Here is a 22,860-nt window from a genome sequence, read left to right as displayed (position 1 = left end):
TGTGGACCGATTCTTTCGCCCCAAACAACTTGGCTCTTCTTCTATTTATAAAATAACAAACACAAAACAGAAAATACGTCATGTCCTGCATTTTACTGCAGAAAAGAACTGCCAGACTCTGACAACAACCACATGAAAGCATTTAATGGCAATTAGGTCATTACGCTCAGTCCCTGTACTAAAAATAAACTCCTCTTTGCTGGTGTGTGTGTGTGTGTGTGTGTCCTATAGAGGAACAATGATAAATAGCTGGCTGTTTTTGTTACTTAAAGACTAATGAGCATTTACCCCCCCCCCCCACACCGTCGAGTCAAGTGCCCACCATTTCACCCACATACACAGACGAGACCGTACCCACATGTACGCTCACAGTCTATGGGATATGTCCTCAATGCAAAAGCACCAAGTTACATCAACAAAGACACACATTCACAAATAAACTAAGCAACCAGTTAAATGAATATTCTCTCGATTCTGTCGCAGGAAACGGAGCCACTAATTACAGTGGGAATTCTCTGAGGATCCACGGGGGAAATACATGTAGAATATTCCCTTGGGCAACACACACACACACACACACACACAGATACAAAGTTCTGCCAACCACAGCAGCCCCAAATCACCAGCTAGGATAAATGTCCACCTTAAAATACACAAGCCCGTCGCTCCAGGAATGCACTGGAAAAACAACGAGGGACGGGAATCGGCTTGTTGGGGTCCAGTGTTTTCTGTTAGTATTTCTATTACTATTCTATTTTATTTCTGTTTGTCGTTTCTTTCAAATGAACTAAAGAACCGCTTTAGAGACTCCAGAAAGTTACACGACATGAGGATGTGATCATCTTTTCTTTTTGTATCTTAAAATAGTGTTAAATGTGTTTGATGGTATTTTACAAAGCACATTTAAACACAGGCGCATTCTTTTCTGCAGTGTCCGTACATAGTTTTATCTTTTGATAATACTTCATTTATTTAGTCTTTTTTCTGGTCAATTAAACTAAGGAAGGCAGTGTATTTATATGAGGGATGATATCTGGTGACACGTAAGAGCAAAACACATCCACATTCATCTCTCATTTCCTGACACATTTTATAATCAATCAATAGGTTTTATGTCACAGTGTCTGCATCGGTGTCCTACTGGAACAGCATTTTGAATACCAGATAATTAATGTCAGTGACACTGCTGGTCGGCCTCCAGAGTGAGTATACGTTTGAGATGGGTCATCGATCAGTAATGGACTGTGATCTTGGTGACAGTCATGTTGATTTGTGCAACGTGACGCCTCCGGTGTGTGACGCCGTCATGGCGTCGATACAAATGTGTGCCATTGGTGGGTGAAAAGAGAACGCAAATCCATAGGTTGTTAGTATTCAGCCTCAAAGTACGTTACAGTGTAGTAATGGAACTGATGTTATGGAGAACATTGATGCAGTGCATCTGAAAAATGGTTTCCAGCACAGAATTGTTTATCACACATTCTGCTGTATTGCACTGTGGGAAACTTCATTTCCGCAAACTGAAACATTTTGTTCAAAAAGATTAAACTTTTTCAATTTTCACAAAGTAAATCAATTCTTTGCGTGGTTTTGTACGCTTGGCCACTCAAATGCTAAAAATAAGCCTTTATGTTCTTCCTCTTTAAGCCAAACTTGAAAAAAAAATCAATATAATATAGCTTGCACTCAAACTCCCCAAAGCATATTTATATAATGCACACTTTCAGGTTTTGAAAGTAATTTGAACTATGTTTAATGAAATTATCCAATGGTCATTCAATAAAAATATCAATACTAATAATACATTAATAAATAAGGTTAAAGACTGTAAAAGTAGAAGTGCATGTTTTACTCACAAAACACTATTCTCGTACTCACACTAATTTCAGGGGAATAAAGCTCTGATTTCAAATCGAAGAAACTATCTTTTTATTTTGCACGTGGCCATTATATCTGATGCGTGGACAGTCTTCCTAAATCTCCCCCAAACTTCTCTGGCTCGCTGGCCAGCTGCCTGCTCTGCTTATGGGCTGACAAACGATCATCGATTGGCTGTGCGGCGCATTGATGGCGGACTGAGCCCCCGCAGGCCTGTTAGCAGAGCTGAACGCGCCGCCGCAGCGGGACCGGCGCTTGCTGCTATTTGAAGTCCCGCTGGCTTGCTGACTGATTGGTATGATGATCCTGATGAATGTCACACTGCTATTCAGACCTCTGGCTGGCTGGATGACTCCTGATCCATTTGCAGCCGTGGGGGGGGGGGGGGGGGGGCAGGGGGCTCAACAAGGTTGTAGTACCTTCATCTGACCACAAGGCGGCACATCAAGGCATTTTGTTGTTGATGAATTCATTTATAGTTAACCGAGGCAGGTAAATACTTGAATTGATGTTTTAAACTATTAATGTGTGTGTTTGTGTGATTACCGTAAGCTTTTAAATGTCGTCACTTTGAGAGTTGCTCGACCACACGCAGACAGAGCGTTATTGTTTCTTAAGGCTCTCTCGTGAGGGAATTGAAGAAAAGAGCAAGAGAGGGACAGTGTTTGAGAGAAAGTCTGAGTGAAAGGAGAGGTGTGTTCATTCAAACTACAGACGATCAACCGCATCATAGACTTCCTTCTTTCTGTCTGTGGGTCTCTTTTCACAGGTACTATTGTGTGGTTAGATCGGATTTGATGAGTCACATTTTATAACTGCTGCACAAACCAGTGGAAAAAGACAAAACTACTAATAACTGTAATTGTGATGGTAAATAAGCAGAATTATAGAAACATGCCTCTCATGGCTCTTAGTAAAAAGCTGACATTTCAGCACCATTAAGACTTACTCTTAAGACGTGTGCTCACCGTACTGCTGCAGCATGCAACAACCTCCTCTTTGTGACATTTCTCTGATTTAGCCTGTGGGAACTTTGTACCAATCCTGGTTCCTAATTCGCCTCACAGAATGCACACACGGCTACTTTAGCCCAACTGACCGGTACAACTGCTCTGGAACAACCTACTTCTGCTGACACATTAGTCTGCATGCAAATCTTCTGCATTTTTATGTATGTATAGTTTATGAACGGCTACATACATGTGAGTATTCTTAGAACAGCCTTCATATTCAACCCACTGTTTTGTCACCTAAAGTAAAGCACTGAATTTAGATTGTCGATATTGTTTCTACGTCCTTTTACTGGAGGAAAACCAGTTAATCGGACAATGAACTCAATTTAGACTGCTCTTGATATGAGACTTTCCACGAGGAGAGAAACTGTCCTACAGTCGAACAATGAAGGGGTAACTTTATACGATTGTTCTCCACTGGCACTTCCTTCCCTGCATCCATCCATCCTACTGAACCTAATCAATGGCCTGATCACACCAAACAGTCCAAGGCTCACTGCACAGCTCCCGCACTTTTGACCTTTCCACAGGATATGACACATTGTATTGTCTGTGGTGTGTGTGTGTGTGTGTGTGTGTGTGAGTGAGTGTGTGTGTGTGTGCATGCATGGACATCTGTGTTTGTTTTAATTCACAGTGGAAATGCAAACACACCTGGGGTGCCAAAGCTGACAGCAACACTTCCACACATATTATATAATATCTGGGATAGACACACACACTCACTCACTCTGTTGACAACCCTAACCTGACCAAAGAAATACACACAAGTACTGTTTGTGCATGTTTGTGTGCAGAGTTGAGTGTGTAGGAGTGCAGGTTTGGGTCTGTGTGTGTGTGTGTGTGTGTGTGTGGTTAGCTCCTACATGTTGTCGTGGGAAGGACTAAGTTTGCTTTTCAGACGGAGGTGTTAGCATCCAAACGTATGAGCTAATAAATGGAAAGGAGTGATGGATGGGAAAGAGGGAGGGATGGACGTAGGGGGTGGTGGAGAAGAGAGGAGATCAAGAGTCAAGAGGAGAAGAAATGGGGAAGCATCATCTTCAGGGGAAACTAAAAAAATTAGAATATTGTGCAAAAGCTCATTACAGTAATTCAACTTAAAAGGTGAAACTAATATATTAGTATATACAGATATATATTATATAGCCATAATCATCAAATTATATCAAAAAAAAGTTTGAAATATCTCACTTTGCACGTAATGAATCTATATAATATATTAGTTTCACTTTTTAAGTTGAATCCCAAGTTGGTATGGTGTGAGTATGATAAGAAAGGAAGAGACATACAGAGAGTGGTATAACAATAAATATAATATATAACGTGATCACCTCTAATAGAAGGGGCTCAGGTGGTGTGTGTCTGAGTGTGTGTGACAGTGTGTCTTGAGGATTAACAACAGCGTGACAGCCTGAGCGCAGTGGCAGACCTATGATTTAACAGGTGAATTATCCTCGTAGCCGCGGGGGGGGGGGGGGGGGGGGGGGGATCAGATGAACGTCTCCTGTGAGGGATGTTTACATCGAAGCCTGCAGAAGCCGCTGAATGTCATTTCACATCTGGTTTCAGTCCATTTAACCCCGTCATGGGTTAAATGTCTCACTCATTTAATACTCACACAACAGCTATTGGTAACAACATTACTCCTCCTACTTAACGAGGAGACTTGGCTTTCTTTTATCGCTTTTACAGTTCAACCAGTCAAGATACTGTAAAAACCCAACAGCTGTGTGCAACAAGTCAAATGAAAGTGATCATAACGTGTTTTGTCATAAGAAAAACTGTCAAAAAAGCTGTATTTAGTCTACAAGGGAGTCTGTAGGATTTAAAACCACCACAATCCAGGTCCTGTGTGTAATAGCAGCAACAGCATCTCCTTTGTAAACAACAAACAAGCACTTTTATTGTTCCTACCTTCACATAGTCCACCGTGGCGTCCAGGCCGGCAACAGGCTCCCTGGGGAACACAGACAAAGACATGGCCCTGTTTAGTGAACACATCTCGCTCCTGGACCCAAAGCGCTCGCTGTCGTTCTCTGCTTCCTCTTTTTTTGTTTGTAACGAATGAACTACTGAGCCGGTGTTGTTACGTCTCGCTGGGTCTCCAGCTGGTGCTGACGCAGCTTCTTCAGACATCCGAACTCTGCCCGGCGTCTTGTTTTTTGGGAGATGATACGGGTTGTTGGAGGTGTGCTGCTTCTAGGTTGTAAAGGTCCAAACGGATGTCACAGGTCATGACAAGTGTCCATGCTCGACAGATGCTGGACCTGGAGGGGGCAGCTGCGCTGTGGAGCTGCAGTGGCACAGCTGTGCTGACCCAAGTCGACCAGAACCGAACCTCACACTGAGCTGCCTTAGATCCCGGTGCCTCTCTTTCTGCGTCCCGTTCGGAGTCGTCTTCCACTCTTTTCGTTCTCTCAATGACTGGTAAACATGTTCCCTCACTGCCTGCTTGCCTTGGCCTCTCTCTCTCTCTCTCCCTCTCCCTCTCTCTCTCTCTCCTCCCCCACCATAACACACATCACAGCCACACGCCTGCCCTTCAGAGTCCACTGACAATTTCACAAAGAGGTTAGAGCACACACGTAAAAACCTCTTTAAATTTTTGTGATTTCTTTGATTCTTTGAATAATCCCATTATATTTCGCTGTGAAAAAGCCTTTTGTGGGAGTGTATTTTGGCATTTATTGTTTCGAGCAACATAAGATCCTCACATTGTTTTCTTTAAAGAATGTGTGTGTTTGTTGCCTTTAAATATTTGGTACTTGAGCATAAAAATGGAGCTGCGAGTCTCTCTCCCAAGGAGGCTTACAGTGAAAGAGGTAATTAGCTCAAATCCCTGACTACGTGAACAAGGTTGGTAGTTTAAATCCCCTCAAGCCGACCCCGGTGTTCCCACGGGAATATAAGCACAGTTCATTATTTACCAAACCAAATATGTTTAGCTCTCAGCCCTCTCACTTTAATGTGGCCCCAAATAACGAGTGGGATTAAGTTCTATAACTAAACACAAGACTCCTTTCAAAACAACTTGTAGTCGTTATTCATACGACAGAGAAGCTGAGGAAACTCACAATATGGCACCGGATCCTGTTCCAGGGGTAAAAATCCCTAATCCAACGTATCCCGACCCTCCTCCCACCCCAACAGCGAGCCAACACAAGTTTCACTCTCAACCTGAGGGCACCGCAGTTGTTTTTGGCAGAGAAACTGTCTGATTAGATTAGATTAGATTTATTGTGATTGCACAAGGTACAAGTACTGAGGCAACAAAATGCAGTTTAACATCCAACCAGAAGTGCAAAAAAAAGAGTATGTAGCAAATACAGTGTGATCCGTTCATTATTAGAGCGGAAACCCATCTGTCTTCAGCTTTTTTGATGGGTTGGACTGTAAAATATTTGATATCCCAGGCCCTCAGTGATGATTCCAATCAACTCAGTGGAGGAGGAAATAAAGCATCCTTACGTTTAACATTAACCACACCTAATGTCGCTGCGTATGTTGGACGCAGCGGTTTTCTTTTGATTCGCCCCAAAACCTTCAGCAGCCCAACCACCTGCTCCTCGTGACCCTGTCTGAAGTGGGCGAGACGAGAATGCCCGCATACCAGACAACACCCATATGAACGCTACAGTAGCTGAATGTGCTACGACTGAGGGAAATTCCCTCCTCTCCTCCGGGGAGGTCAAAGGTCAGGCTCACAAACAGCAGCCACCCTGCAGCTGATGGAGATTAATTGTTTGAACCCAAGCCATCAAAGAAGCCTTGACTCTTAGACTCTTGTAACATCTTTATTCTCCCTGATCACATTTGTTAAGCTTGACTGCAGTAGTAAAATAACTGAAACAAAGTACAGTGAGACTGAGTTTCACAAGCTGACCACAGCCAAATTTGCCCCTTTCTGACCATAAGGCTGAAACAGCATCAGACGCTGACATATTTCTGCTTCTATGACCACAAAACTAATCTGCAACACAGACAGAGAGAGCGCTCCGAGGACAGAAAGAGTGAGAAGGGAGGAAAAAAAAAAAATAACATCGGTAGGGAGGGCAGAAGCAGGCAGCACTGGCCGCAGTCTTTTTCTGGCCACTGTTGTTCTTTGTGCTTCACCACACAATACTCAGCACGACCACAGCGAAGAGAGAGAGAGAGAGAGAGAGAGAGAGGGATGAGCAGAGCTCAGGAGCAACATGCAGTGTCTGCAGGCTGCCTACAGAGGTCAGCGTGGTTCCATAATAGAGATCCACAGACTGCCAACCGGTGTCCTCTCACACCACAACGTACAATTCACGAGAAGAAGGGAAGTGAACCCGATTTTTGTAGTTTTCTAAGGTTTGTCACACCGCTTTCGTGTCCAAATTCTCACATAAATACCATCACCAAAGTTTTTGAATATGTGAAAAACATGAAAGTAATGAAATGAAAAAAAAGAAAAGTCTAAAAACTAATTGGTTGACGGCCCATTGAACGCTTCAGCACATTATGAAACAAATGTGAAGCTTCGTTATGATGAATTGTGTCCTGTGATACATGTGCTTCCTTTTCCCTGTTTGTTTATATAGTGCAAAACCTGTATACTGTAAAGATGACCATACATGACATGACACTATGAAGTTAGTATGTAGTTTGACATTGGGTGCATTGCAGAAAGGGAATATACCGTAATAGGAAGGAATGTTGCCTTTAGTCTACAATCATCTGAAAATAAGATCAGTTGTGCTCCTGCACCCTCGGCCCATGGGAGAAGTTTCATTTGGTTGCAATAGATCCCCCAAACCTACACACGGCACCTTTACATTTAGTCTTTTTATACATCGGGAGGTGAGTCCCTGTTGACCTCACGCTTCTTCATTTCACATCCTCCTTTTAGTTGCGGCTCCAGAGCAACCTGTTTTTCTGTCTGGGGTGTCATGGAGGCACTAAATCATCAGATATGAACATATTTACTTTTTTAAAATATGAATAAACTTTGAATTTGAATCAACAGATAAACAGGTACATTTCTTTAGCATATTAGGTTGATGGAAATGAAAAGCTTCTGTTACTATCTTTTCCCTTCTCCTCTCTCTTTTCCACTTTTGCACCCCCCTCCCCCCCTCCCCCCCTCCTTCTCCATTCCCGGTGGTCTGCTGAGCTGCCCATGGAGGTCAACAGAGAGACGGGCTGACCAATGGGAGGCTAGTGCAACATAAGGTCAGGGGTCATAGGTCAGCTGACAGCAGGAGCAATGGAAAGTCAAGAGCGACTGGCACACTGGCTTATCTTTTTATAGAAATATGTGTCGTTTAGAGCCAGCTGGGAGAGACGTTTTGATGGTTTTTGTTACGTTAATCACATCAGAGAATGCATTATTATTATTACATTAAATGTGTATATAGGCATTCCTTTAAGAAAATAGCACATGTTAGATCATCCTGACTTAAAAAGCTGTGGAAAAATTTCACAGGATGAGCTGAGATGTTACCATCCCAGTAGCACATATTTCTATGTCAGTGACTAACTACCTTGTGAAATGACAACAATATTTTTTAGATTATTGATGCCAAACCATTCTCTTAGGATCAAAAAGGTTTTTTTCAGTATGACCACAGTGGGATTAAACTTGCATGCCTGCTGTTACTTGCATATAAGCGTATGTTAATTAGAATACAAGCGCTGTCCTTTGATCTTCAGACTGCTTGAGGTAAGGCCAATAGTCGCTGAGTTATAAAGAAAAGCCACTAGTCAAAGATTGGCAACAGTTAGCTGTCTCTTTTCCAGTGTTGCCTTGGGATGTCATTTAGGAACATAAAGTGAGGGTTAGAAACAAGCTCGACTCTCTTATTTTTGATGTAAATTAAGCATTCAAAGGACACATTACTCATATAATTGCACTAACTGCATTAAGAATGAACCACAGGGAGAGAATGATGCTCTTCATTATTTTGCCTCCTGCACGGGTTGAATTCGACCCGGATAAATTGTCCCGCTGTACGTCAGCACTGTATGAAATATATCCAGCAGAAAGAGGCAGAAAGATGGAGAGGGTAGACAAAGGGTTCACAGTGATCTGGGATCGGTCCTGCCACACCCTGACCTACAAAGGTAACCCAACCACTGGGGGCTATGCACGCTCCCACAGGCGCACACACACACCATCACACACACAGCTGGCTACATCAGATACTGTCTGTCGTAACTCTACACTGAAGATGGATAGATGGGGAGGACGTGATGAAGAATGAGGTGTGCGTGTTGCCTCTGAAGTTGAGCTAACTGCCACACGGCGCCCCGGGCTCTTTACGGACTACACTTTCTCCGTGCGACTCCAAACCCTCGGAGTCTGTCTGAAGGTGCAAGCTATGACATCTTTACGGTGGTTTTTGTCAAAGAGGATTTCTACACGATTTGTCAATTTTCACTTATTTACAAGAATCTTTTGAACAAAACTTTTGGTTAAAACAAGATTCAAGTGTCGCTTTTTGAATAAGCGCTGCTTTTCAGAGCTGCCCACTCAGGCGATTCAGTATTTAAGTTTTGTTATTTGATATTTATATTTTTGGAGGAATGTTACTTGAATTGTGTCCCTCTTCATTCGATAATTAAAGCAATGAATTATAATTATTATATTTATTGATAATATTTGAAATTATTAGCAGTTATGTTCACCATCAGAGACAACAGAATGAGTGTGTCATGTGTTTACCTGTAACCATGACAGTCATCGATGATATTTTGGACCAGCGGAGAGGTCAGGGGTTGATGGGTGTGTCCAGGGACCAGTGATGCTTTCCCCCAAGGTGTCTGTTGCATGTGATTGGCTCTGGGGTCCCACGTAGAGTTGTCTTGGTTGAGGTTGGCCCCACCCCTCTTGCGTCGAGGCAGAGTTCCGTGAATGGACACTGGCTGGTAGGTAGAAGTGGACAGCTGTGATTGGCTGCTGCCCTGCCCTGGAGGGAGACTGGAGCGAAGAAAATGACACGAAGGGAGAGAAGAATAAGACTGAAGCATTGATGTAAATTAAGTTTTGATTGTGCTGGTCAGCCAACTCACCCAGGTCTGGAGCTGAGGAGGTCCATGGAGGAGGAAAGGGAGGCCTGGAGCCCCCTGGAGGAGCAGGCGTTGCCGCTGGGGACACTGAGGGAATTGGAGGGGATCCCAGGGTGTGCAGGGCCTCCTGCCAGGGAGTGGTGTGCATGGAGGGACCTGGGAAGACTGGCGAAACGCCCCTCGGCCATCATCCTCAAGTCTGGAAAAAAGGAGCGCGTACAAATGCAAAGTCAGAACTGTTTGGACTTGACTCCTATCAACCAGCACTTCAGTTGATCTAGTTCCTTCCACTGAGAAATATGTACGTTAATGCATGCATAAAGGAGAAGGGAATGAACATCACATGCAGTACAATAAGCCAGGGAACACAGTTATGTAACAATGATAACACAAGACAGAAAGGTGATGCATTTCTGTAAAGACACATGATCTGAAACACACAAACACACACTGATGTTCTCACTCATATGAATATTATGTTACACGATCTAGTACATGTGCCCCCCCCCCATCACCACCACATGGCACTCACATGGCTGACATACTTCACTTCACAATGCCTACCACGTAGGCACTAACACATTGCCTCGGGGGAAATAAAGCTACTAGATAACATGATACCAGTAGTTTCAGTTCAGTAATGTGATTCTAACTCTGCCTGTGTGCACGGAGGCAAACGCACACTGAATCTGCCATCATGGAGGGACACTGCAGGGGACATCATCTCATCTGGTTTAACTGATGAGGGCTTTTTTTTTTAATAAACTACTATTATATACCCATTTTACTATAGTTAGTAAAAGACACCCAGTGCTACATTATTTTTAAGACTAAATTTTGTCACAATATGTCAGTGACAAAAATGTTTTCAACGATTCCCCAGTTCCAGGTAAACACATATATATATATATATATATACTGTATATAAACATGACACTGCACAAGACGGATGACTTGTCATTCTCCCGACTGGAATAAAGACTACAGTTAAACGGATGTTTCAGACCGTCCAGCAGTTGTAATTTTGACCTGCCGCTCAGTTCAAAGCCAATTTCCCCAGAAAAGGTGTGAAGAGAACAGACGTCTGACCTTCTGCTTCAGTTTCAACAGGCTGTGACTGCTTTGCCATTCGGGAATGATTCATGTTCCTTATGTCCCAGCAAGGCACAAACTAGCTCCAAGAAGCAGCACTTACTGCACACAACCGTCTTTGCTCCTGATCTTGTCAGACAGACAGAAAAGCAGATACAATGTATAGATAGATAGTAATTACAGCTCTGCATATAGAGATGAACAAACAGATGGGTCAGCAGTGATTGGAAACAGCAGACAGCTCCTTGACGAATTCCCCTGCCCTGTGATGATGACTGTACAGCACGCCATCTGCATGCAGCAGTTAATCATACTTCACAAACTCAAATACCATCAGCTGACAGACATGTTGATACACTGGGTGGTACGAGATTCCACAACCCTCCCTGTTTCTAATCTTATTTTACATAAGAATCTGACATCAACAGCTACGCTGGTGTTTGTTATTTCGCCTCTTTTTGCACAACCCTCATACGGTGGGATGAAGTGGGCTGCAGAGGAAACTGTGGGGGCTCGGCTGTGTGTGTGTGTGTGTGGGGGGGGTCAGATGACGGCCATGTTTTGACCCTCGGATAAAGTTGATTTTGTGTTGTTGAGCCGGGGCCAAGAGAGCAGCAAAGCCACACGTTGAGTGCAAGTTCCTTTCTACATCCAAGTCAAAACAATAAGCGAAGGAGAGACACATGGCCGTTACACGTTGTGGTAAGAACACTTTGTGGTTGATAACTTTTTTTTTTTAAACTGACAAGCATAGCGGGGTCCTTGGATTAGTCTAACCTTCAGAATATTCAAGACTGAGGGCCATGATGAAATCCTCTTTTCAGGCTGGTTTAGATTATTATTGGACCTGCGGCTGTAGGAATTTTGTACAACCACAGGCATGGTGCATACGTATGTACGTGGGTAACGTGCCAAGAATCAAATGATTTGAGAAACCAAGTGAGTGTAAAGGAATATGCATGACATGTTGGTTTATGACATTACGCGTGTCTGCATCAATGCTTAAAGTCAATCTAAATAGATTAGAGGTTGTCCAGGACCTGTTGAGCGTAGTTTAACATTTAGACTTTAATTAGAACAAATTACCAAAACGGGAAAACTTTTTTTTTTGTGGTCTTGGAATTGATCAAAGATCAAAGTCTTTTTTCCCCTCCTGTTTCATTGCAAACTTTCAATGTGGACCACTTTGCATAAGAGGTCCCCTTTCGGAAAGCCCGCCTCGTTGTTTTGCCGGCTTCCATTGTGCTAAACTGAAGTGAATGTGTCATGTAGCTCTGCACTACAAACGCGTGGATGATGTTGAGCCTCTCACTCCCTGTTAAAGTGAACAGACACGTGTATATTTTGGGAGTATTTCTCCGTACAGTACTGCATAAAGGGAAGATAAAAACTAATACACATACAGTACATCATAAATAAGATATGTAGAAAACTATCTCGATAAGACGCTGACGCCCTCTGTATTGGGGTCAGGGTTGGGGTTTGATAGCAGATTTATCAAATCAGCCAACTCAATTGTTTGATATTGTTTCACAAGTGAAGCACCCTTTGATTGTGTTTCTTTCTCCTACAAGCGACCTTTGTCCGAGACAGAGAGCACATCACCCAATGAAGCTTCCCTCGGGCAAGGTGCTTACAATATGTTAATCGATCGAAACGGTAATGGTATGAATTTAAACTCAATGTTTTATATAAGGTTTGATTTCGTAAAAAACATCATGGAGAAATCAAATATTTAACTAAAGATCCATGAGCTTTGGAAAGTCTGCCACATAAAGTGGAGCTAAACCCAACTCCAGCAGGAGGTCACAGAGTCACCAGCTTGGGATGATGAATGTCAATTAAAATGCAAATAGAGGTTTAGGGAAAGGAACAGCTGTCCAGCTCAAGACTTTTCAGCGTGACGAGGAAAGGTAATAACCCCCCCCCCCCCCCCCCCCCCCCCCACACACACACACACACACACTGTAAAAGTCCTGCTAAGGCATGCTGGGTCAGAATGTGGATTCCTCTGAGGGGCAGAACTACTACAGGAGGAGGACCTATTATAAGACCCTCAGGGACGGTCAGCCCTGTGTTAGTGTGTGTGTGTGTGTGTGTGTGTGGCCCGGACCATCTGCCAGACACACACCCTCATGCACAGAGGAGAAAGGACTGTCTCCCACAGACAGACAGCACTTAAGCACATGAATACTTTGTCAATTAATCTCATAAATAAATTATTCACGCTAAGAGCCATGGGAAGTAATCTCCACTTCGAGTGAAGGTGTGAAAGTTGTACCCACTCTTCTCCTCTAACCTCGACTCTCTTTGTCTTCTACTCTCTTTGACATCGCCTCCCTCCTTCTGTCCGTAGATCAAGATGTCAGCTCTTCTTGTGCCTCCACACTTTGTCACCTTCATTCTATCCTTTGTCCGTGCACCTCTCGTAATAATAGACTCCGCTCTTTTTATTCTCCTCTTTCTCTCGGCCTGCATCATCCTCTCCTCGCTACAGCTGTTCGGTGGCTGCAGTGCACTACATCCCACACACACACACACACACACACACAGACAAAGGGGAAGAGGGAGCGTTGGCATTTCCTTCAACAAAGTTCACCATGTGTGTTTGACAATGTTTAGGGTTAGTTCCTAGAGTGAGTTCACAGGTAACCTGGCGTGAAGCACACTATTGTTGCTATGGTTACATATAGTTTGACGTAAACAGCCTTCCGGCATGATTTAAGGTTGCAGTTGAACTGTTGACTGGAATCATGTTGGAGAACAACTGATACAGGAGAACTATTTCAGTGTCAGGGTTAGGGAAGCAAAACGTACGCTTCACCGTGTTAGATATCTTATTTGAAGCACTTTCAAGATTTAGATCAGCGTGAAACTGGAAAAATGCAACCAGTTAAAGAGCTTAAAAACATGTTGCCTGCAACGTTAATTGTGAGCTGATTCTGTGTCATTATCAGAAGAATTCAGCAACTACAGTTGGTTTTGTTAACAAAAAACGGACAGGAAATATTCAGAAACAAAGAGCACATCATTAAAGGACTCCACAGAGCTCCTTGATTGTATGCTGCAGGAGATGGAAGTGAACCTGATAACCACACGGACGTTGGTTTCATTTCTGTTTGGCTAACCTGTGATACTGATGCTGCACCGCCGTCATCGTTGGTCAAATCCGAAGCACCGACAGCGGCCTTCAGCTCAACATTTGTTTCCCGCTAATGGACACCTGACATAGAAGTATTTTCCTTGAGTATTGTACCGTGTGCACTGTCACCAACAGCGGTGAAGACCTTGGGTCGTGAAGGCCAGCACACACTCTCAAATGTACACAAAGGCTTTGGGTGGGAAACAAGGGAAGATTAGCAGGAAGAGGAAGTGGCAGAATAAACATTTAGACAGATCATTATAAGGGATTACTGCCAATAAAACAAATATATCTCTCTAGCTTCCCTTCTACTGTTTCACAATGATCCTAATGATATCTCCAACTCTGTCTTACAATGTTGGAGGTCACACAGTTTACTAATAAATTAAATTTAATGTAATTTAAAGTTGCAATAAATGTTGTCTCACTTTCTCCAGCCAACTACACATGTGAGCCAGGAGACAAGTTGTCAATCCACTACACAAACTGCCATCCTGTGGATTCTTGTTGGACCAAGGGAATCTTAAAGGTCCTTTGTTTAACATACAACACAAACAAACTCTAAACAATGTAATTTATAAATGAAATGGAGTAAAAAATGCAACCTTCAACTGTTGGAATACTGTTTACTTGTTGAATGTTCACATAGAGAGGCCAAAACCAACATGTGAGGAAATAAGAGGTTTCCTCTAGTGGACTTAAAGGGTCTTCCTGCTGTGGCACACAAACAGACACACACACACACACATGAACAAGCATGAACACACACACACACACACACCAGTGCATTAGCAAAACCACCCCTGGCCAACAGTGAACAATGAGAACAACTGTCACATGACCACTGTTTAGAGCAAGCCTTTGTTAGGAAGCGAGAGAGAGGTGTCCTACTGCGATCTTCTGTGCGTAGGCCCACCAGTGTGTGTGTGTGTGTGTGTGTGCATATAATGAGGCTCTCATTAAATCCCACAGCCATAGCTGCCATTTGTTACTTCTGAATCGTTCTCCCACAAACAAACACACGTCACCTGACCCTCAGCACGTGTTTATTTCATACGTGTACAGAGATGGACAGAGTGACCGCGTCTATGTACAGCTGCTGATCATCACACCGTGAGTCACACAGAGAAGACACAGTCAGCTGAAACAGTCAGCGGAGGAAGAACTGTTTAGTTCCATAATGAAGTTAGAAGGTAGCCATTTCACACTTTTGACTAGATATCTTTAATCTATGACTAACTGCACATTTGGTTGGTTGGAGACAGTTAGATGAGACAATCGACACCGCTCTTTTGTCCGTATGCTAAATATGAAGCTAGGACCAGCAGGGGATGACAGGACTCCAGGAAGTCAATGAACTGGCCAAGAAATGGTTCCAGCACTTAACTCCATGTGAAGGCTAATGTCATGGAGACATTTTGTTCATGGGTGGATCAGACTCCATATATTGCCTTACTAGCAGTTAGCTGGTACCACATGTTTATTCTAAGCTAAGTCATCTCCTAAATCTTGCTTCATATCTAAGGTAAAGATATGAGAACGGTCTCCATATGTATTGACAAGAAAGCACAAGAGCACATTTCCTTTAAAAGGAAAGTTGTAGTTGGTCAACTAGTGCCACAAAAGTGAGATTACTTCATTCAGTATAGTGCTGGATGCTTTTATCTGGCTTGTTTATCACATATTGTTCCTTCCAAGTACAACATTGTCCTCTGAAATGCAAGTTAAAAGCACAGTTTGAAGCTTGTATATAAAATGAGTCAAGTAATGCATACATAAAACATTTGCATTTTACTTTCAATCCGTGCAGTTTGCTTTGTGAAGACTGCAAGTCACTTCATGTTGACGGCAGGCTGGCGTACCAGCCAGAAGACAAGAAACACAACACCACACACACACACTGCAAGTACGCAACATCACAAAGTTGAAACTGACCTCCGATTGAGACCCGACACGTTTGCAACAACCTGGTACATGTGTGTACTTATCTGCACAAAACATCAACACCACACACACACACACACACACACACACACACACACACACACAGGGATGCACACATATGTCCGTCTCTGTCATCATCCCATGGGTGGCTCCCTGTTTAAAGATGTGTTCTCATCACTGAAAGGTCAAAGTTTCAATCTGAGCAGCTGTCATTCAACCAGTGATTCTTAAGAGCCTCACATTCACTGCGTGGTTTTAGGCCATATCAAAAACATTGATGTATCAAACCAATGTCTGACTGAAATAAACTTCTATGACATGTTAAAGCTGGGCCCTTAACCTATTCCTTAAAGGCCAGATCCCAAACTTAAAAGAAATAAAGAAGAAAGAAACCTTGCTGAATGCTCTTGATCTTATCTGTCAATATTTCATGTAATTATTTCCTTCTGAAGTTGCCACAGTTGGCACCACCAATCAAACCCACCACAGTCGCACCCAGTGTCTTGGGAAGGCAACTAGTTCACTTGCTATCTGTAAACAAGTCGGACCAAAGGGGATGGAGAGAGCGCTGAGAGACGGAGACGAGCCGCGGGAATGTGGGGAAACGTGCACAGAAACACAGAAACAAAAAAGACTGCTTTCTATTTTTAACTCGTAAGCTTAAAAGGGAAAGTCTGAAAAACGTCAACGAATAAAAAAAACATCAAAAGGTAAACGGTTAAGATAAATGTCCCCTACACAACTAGTAGTAGATTGATGCACACTCACATAAAGACATATATTCCCTCCTACCTGTCAGTGTGACCTGCTGCTCCTCGATATTTGCTCTTCGTTATCTTCCAGGCGTAAAAACTTGTATCAGAAGGATTCCATGTGTGAGTTAGTTTGAATGACTTGAGTTGCTGGCTAGCTGAGCGACACTCACGCTCCTTCAGACGGGCAACAACAAGTAGGCTGCACAGCCACAAGCTCTGCCTTCCTCTTTCTCTCTCTGGGGAGTGATTTGCGAGGTCCCGGCCCCTCCTCCTTCCCCACAGCGTTTGGGAGGAGTTTTCGTTCTTTCTTGTTTTAGCAGAGTTGTCCCTTGCCCCCAACAAAACTCTCTCTCTGCCCTCCATTACCCCTCCTCCTCCTCCTCCTTCTCCTCCTTTCAGTGTTCCCTGCACAGCCTCATAATTAATGCTGCAAATCTTGTTGTTTGGAACCTCTTCCACCAACTCCAGCAACCGCTGTGGTGCTTGGATGAGATGAACATGTGACTGAATGTCGCTACATGCAGAGAGGGAAAGGAACGAGGTGCACTCGGTGGAGTTTAACTGCTCTGGTCTCAGCGTCAAACATAAATCAGCTCAGCATCGCACTTTCAGGGTTATTATAACAAAGCTTTCAATCCGGAGGGAATACGGGTAGAAGAAATTAAATTTCATCTGGTGAATTGGACAAAACATCAGAAAAGCTCAACTAGTTTCATCAGGTATGAGGTCATGTTGAGTGTGTGTGTGTGTGTGTGTGTGTGTGCTGACAAGATCCTCAAGAAAACACTCTCTCCTGTCTTTGTCCTCCTGTTCCTCTGTATTGTCTAGAGTTGATAACACGCAGACACGTGCATGTGTGTGCACGTTGTTGTGTTTCCTTTGAGACAATACAAGGAGCCCATCCTGCTGCTATGAAAGCTGAGATGATTGGATGGCCCCCATAGGGGGGACACGTCGAAACACACACACACACACACACACACACACACTTAGACACACAAAGAGGGATGCGGCCACAAAAACGTTTTTTTAAATGTATTTTGATCTTTACTCTTTACGCAACATTGGTAATTATTGAAAAAGCTGTTGAAGTGCCGACACTTTCCTTAAGATGGAATATTTTGGTTTCTGACGTGCCCATTGGACTTTGCATTAGTACAATTGTGAGTAACATCATGTCACTGTTTGCAGTAATTAAAACATGCCCAGTCAAATGTCATAAGCAAAAACAACAAAAAAATCTATATATGGAGTTGAAGTGGATATAAAATGAATACTAAATCTTAAAGTCATACTCGTAACAAACCTACTCCTAACTACTCGAAAAGAGATGGACGTACTGTTGAGAAACTGTCAGTACTATTTCCCATGAGCCTGTGAACAATATTGGAATCTTTGTGTGAGCGAGGGTGGTGTTTCCAGGAAGGTGTACAGTGAGTCAGGGAGGATGATCTGTAGTGGGGGGGGGGGGGGGGGCAGATGAGCACAACATTCCTTGACTGATATATGTGATATGTCTCCTTGTGATATAAAAGATGTTTTTCTTTTATGAAACCGGCACATGCTCATCCTCACTTCTAATCAATCTGATTCAAGTAGCTTTCCACCATAGACTGTAGTGCTCTGTGGACAAAGCACTTTGTTCTCACAGTGGGTTACCCATTTGTTCTGGTTGTGCTCTTATTAGGATGCAGCTTAAACTGGAATAAAAATGTGTAGATTGCCAGTTTTTTCTTCTCTGTTTGAGAGTTATTTAGCTAACCCTAACCGTGCTGTACCCATTAGACGTGTGTGATTTTGTGTAAAATGCCAGAACAGGATGTCCCATTGTCATTTCCTCCACTTAACACAGTATTTTTAGACATTTCATGCAGTGTACAAATGAATTGCGCTGCGAGGGAAGTCTACAATATCAAGGCTTGATCTTCAAAAAAAAAGTTGACAGATGAAAATGTTTACTTCGACATTATGTCAAAAAACACAGTCGGCTGGATGTATCGTCATTACAACCATTTCCTGCACTTCCTGCTAATGTGAGTCCTCGGGCCCGGCCCTGTTTCGGCACATTGGCAGTCAGGCAGCACATCGCGCTGGCACAACGCCCCGCTGAGTCACATGTTTCCAAACAGTGACCACGGCTCCACCTCAGGCCATCAGCGTTCCTCACACCATTAAAGAGATGGGTTTGGCTTCCCCACCTTCTTCAGATCTCACCTCATATAATTGGATTTGAGCAGAACTGGTTTATTATTACTTGCGTAATTGGCGAGCGTTTGTCGTTTGCCTTCCATCTTGGTTCCGTGCGTGTGTGTCCATGTGGGTGTTTCTGATCAGAAAAGTGTGATGTGTAAATAGCTTAATATTTCTGCCACAACTCCATTCTTCTGCCTGCAGCCTCAGGGTCTGAAGATTAAAAAAAAAAAACGATGGGCCCAAATCTGTTGAGTGCGGAATGACATCTGCACCGTTTTCAGACTCACACAACCATGGTTTCCTGGTGAAAACCAAAGTGGCACGGTGACAGCTGTTCACGTCTCGTTTGAAACAACTCTGACCAAACGTTGATCGTAGCGATCAGAAATGAATGATTTTTGGAACAGTCATTTGCCTTCTGGGGGTATTTGTTGTCATTTGGTTACTTTAGAGACTGTTTGTACCTAATTGCAAGGTTTGCGTAGTTAAATATTAAGAATAAGGAAGGAATAGGCCTGACAGTTACTAAAAGTAACTTAATTTCCTGCAGGTACATGCTTGTTTATTGTTTATTAGGTGCAGCTAAACCTAACGCAGACTAACTCCATTTCTTTAATGAAGGTGGGCTGAACTGGAGCACCTCAAAGATAAATCAACACATCTCTAAAACAACTTCTGAAAACAATAACCTTCACAAAGTTAGAATTAATTGCAGCACTGTATTACACTACATTCATTTGAGCGAAGTGTATCCAAACAAACTGGCAACAGACTGTAGTTGTGGTTAAGTGTTTTCCGAAAACACCGACAAAAAACAACTCTGTTTGTATTTCATACCAGTGACAGATACAGAGCAAAAATACATTAAAATAATTACATCACCTGCCGTTAACCACACAATATATGAAGACTTAAAAAAACAACAACTACCAACCCATTTCCCAACTTTTTAAAAGTATTTCTGTTTTTTGGATGTTCCTATCTTGGATCGGCCTAATTCTGGGAACTGGATCTTCCCTGTTTTGACATACGAGAGATAACGTTGGTGTTACTAACACGTGCAGACAGACAGGAGAACATGTTTACAGTACACTTGGTATTAACTCTCGGTCATGTTGATGACTTAATCACCTTCACGAGGCAGATTATCCCGGTTCAGCCTCTACTCCTCGGTGGGATTTAACACAAGTTATCTAATGTGCAAAGGTTGTGGACTTAAAGATCTCTGCATTCTCAATTAGAGGTGTTGTCTGTATTAATGGATATTGTCAGTGTGGTTTGAATAGTGAGCCGTTTGCACAAAGCTGCTGTGTTCAGCAATGTATGATAAGAGAAAAACACTGAAAGCCCAACAGCTCACAAGCAGTTCTAATAAGCTGACAGCTATGCCTGTGTTTAGGTGTCAATATCACTCTGCAATGAGTGCCGTAAAATATTCTGTCGCTATGGCAACACCACTGTCCACAAGGGAAACAAACAAGCAGGCAAACAAAGTGTCTGCATGGACACCTGCTGTCTCTCTCTCTCTGTTTCTCACAAGAACAATGTGAAACTTGTGTCAATCCGTGTTTAGACGGGTTTTTTTGTGTGGCTTACTCACTTCCTGCCCATATAGTTCAGGAAGGGACACGGCAGATCGGACCCAGGGACAAAATAGCTGGCACAGATTAAAAAGGTTGAATAAACATCTAGAAATACATCTCCATTTCTATAATAAATGATTCAACTGCAACTACCATTTTAGTAAGGTAGTAGAACAATAACTGTGATCAATACTGTGATGAGACAGAGATGAGATGTTTGTTACTTCCAACGTCCGCTGCGGACTTAAAGGGTTCCTGTCCCAATTGGTCGAACAACTCCAATATGAGAAGAACTGAGATGCCCAATACCTTACTTCTGTGAATCAATTTCACTAGAAGTAGGGGTCGTGAAGGGGATCGGGTTTGGCTTAACACAACACATTTTTGCACACTGCTCAATCTGAAGATAGAAAAAGACAACCTTTCCTGACGAGATCAAACTCCTTGCTGGATGTGCCTGATGTGAAATATGAGCATCAGCATGTGTTCTACTGAGGCCTCCCATCCAACCATGTAATTGCTCTAATTGGAGCATCTCTTCTTCTCCGCTAAGAAGTTATGCCAACAGGGAAAGTACCTCGCGCACCGCCCCCCCCACACACACACACAGGTTCGTATTCAAGCCACGTAATCACATACTGTGGCCAACAAACATAAATATGATGAAACTAATATGTGGCAGGGTGCTGTGCGTGAGTGTGCACGTGTGTTTAATCCTGAAGGTGCTCTCATTGGAATGCTCTTATCTGGGTCAATTGTTGACTTGGCATTTTTGGATATTTTGTGTGTGTGTGTGTGTGCAAAGGGTACCATTAGCTGAACAAATCTGGCCTTTGTGGTAATGACAGGGGCGGCAGGCTGCCAGGGAGACAGATAATACCGCAGTAGTTGGTGACTGAGGGATTTCAACCTGAGGTTGGAGCGACACGAGCGGTCACACAGAGATCTCAGGAATGTGAACATGTACGCCTCTCTGTGAATTCATCATCTCATGTGTTTTATTAGTATTTGGTGGACAGGACTTACTGAGCATCTTGTTTTCTTTTTTTAATCTTTATTTGACTTTCAATGGCCAAGGTGAGTCCTCTCTCGCTCTCTGTATGTCTTAACGCTTTAGCTGCAATGTCAGTCCATTGCAAGGTATTTTATGTTAAATAAAATATACAAACTATCACATTGGCCACCTGGATATTTAGTGAATACATTCGGGGTTATCAGCGGATGGATCCAAATGACCACCTAGACTCTAATTAAAAAACATATACAGTAGCTATAAAAAGTTTAGTTAAGGTATTCATATTACGTATTATATTATATAAAAGGTTCTATTTTCACATTATTTATTATTAACTCCTATGGGCCATTTAATTACAATAAACAAATATGGCTTGTGTGAAAATACATCACATCAGAATACTTTTGATTCCTTTATTAAATTAAGCGGTACAGTAAAACATGCCATTGTGTTGACGTCACATTCTCCTGTCGTTACTCTTGCAAGCAAACCTTCAAACGGTTTCTTACCACTTTATTCCTTTGTTTCTGATTTCAGAGACTTTCTGCACTTTTATTGCCCCTTAACACTCTTATAGCCCTACAAAGGAAATGGAAAGCAACAAACTTTAATTAACACAAAACTTAACATCTTTTGCTGTAAATGAAGTGGTTTCATGCTTTCCATGTGTTGAGGTTTGTGTTCTCTTTTAGACGCCACTCATTTCCAGATGGGCTAGCAAACTCCCGGGTTTACTATGCAACAGGCTGTCTTTATAGCTCCCGCTTACTTTGGCAAGTTTGAACAGTTTAGCTAAACAAGAGAACCCGTCCACACTGCGGATCGCGGCAAATGTGATGCATTGTTTTGGTCACAAACCACAAACACCCGTCTTGTGATTGTGTTCCTTGTGCATATTTATTCCTGCAATTTGATGCGAGAAAAACCGCTGCCGCCAGGGGTCAACAAGTCAAAATGCTACATATTAGCTTCAGAAGATTCCCAAAGATGATGCCTCCACTGGGCGTAAACTGCACTTCACAAGGACTCAGTCACCAAGACAACAGCTAGATTTCCCAGCACAATGTGTGGGAAAACAGGGCAAACAAAGCAGGCCGTGTCGCACAGACCTGAGCACATTGCTGTTGCGTCACCGCACACACTTCTAGAAGTGATTAAACCCAGCAGGACTGCAGGCCTCAGCACTCTCCTCCTTAATTTACGGACAGCT

General features: G+C 42.9%; 1 protein-coding gene across 3 annotated transcripts in view; it reads right to left on the bottom strand.

Moving 5' to 3' along the window:
- The window catches only part of bcar3 (BCAR3 adaptor protein, NSP family member), a 53,998-nt gene that overhangs the window by 17,567 nt on the left and 13,571 nt on the right, over nt 1–22,860 (bottom strand). For 2 of the 3 annotated variants that reach the window (XM_037470496.2, XM_037470493.2), the window contains 3 exons: nt 9,930–10,125; nt 9,583–9,837; nt 4,809–4,851 (listed from right to left, as the gene is read on the bottom strand). In XM_037470496.2, the coding sequence (XP_037326393.2) occupies nt 4,809–4,851; nt 9,583–9,837; nt 9,930–10,125 (494 nt within the window). Of the gene's footprint in view, nt 1–4,808; nt 4,852–9,582; nt 9,838–9,929; nt 10,126–16,896; nt 17,120–22,860 lie in introns of those variants that run through there. The other variant, XM_037470497.2, reaches the window with a different exon arrangement.

The sequence above is a fragment of the Pungitius pungitius genome, chromosome 7 (assembly GCF_949316345.1).
Source record: "Pungitius pungitius chromosome 7, fPunPun2.1, whole genome shotgun sequence".
NCBI classification, from domain to species: Eukaryota; Metazoa; Chordata; class Actinopteri; order Perciformes; family Gasterosteidae; genus Pungitius; species Pungitius pungitius.
This window is presented reverse-complemented; position numbering and strand designations above follow the sequence as displayed.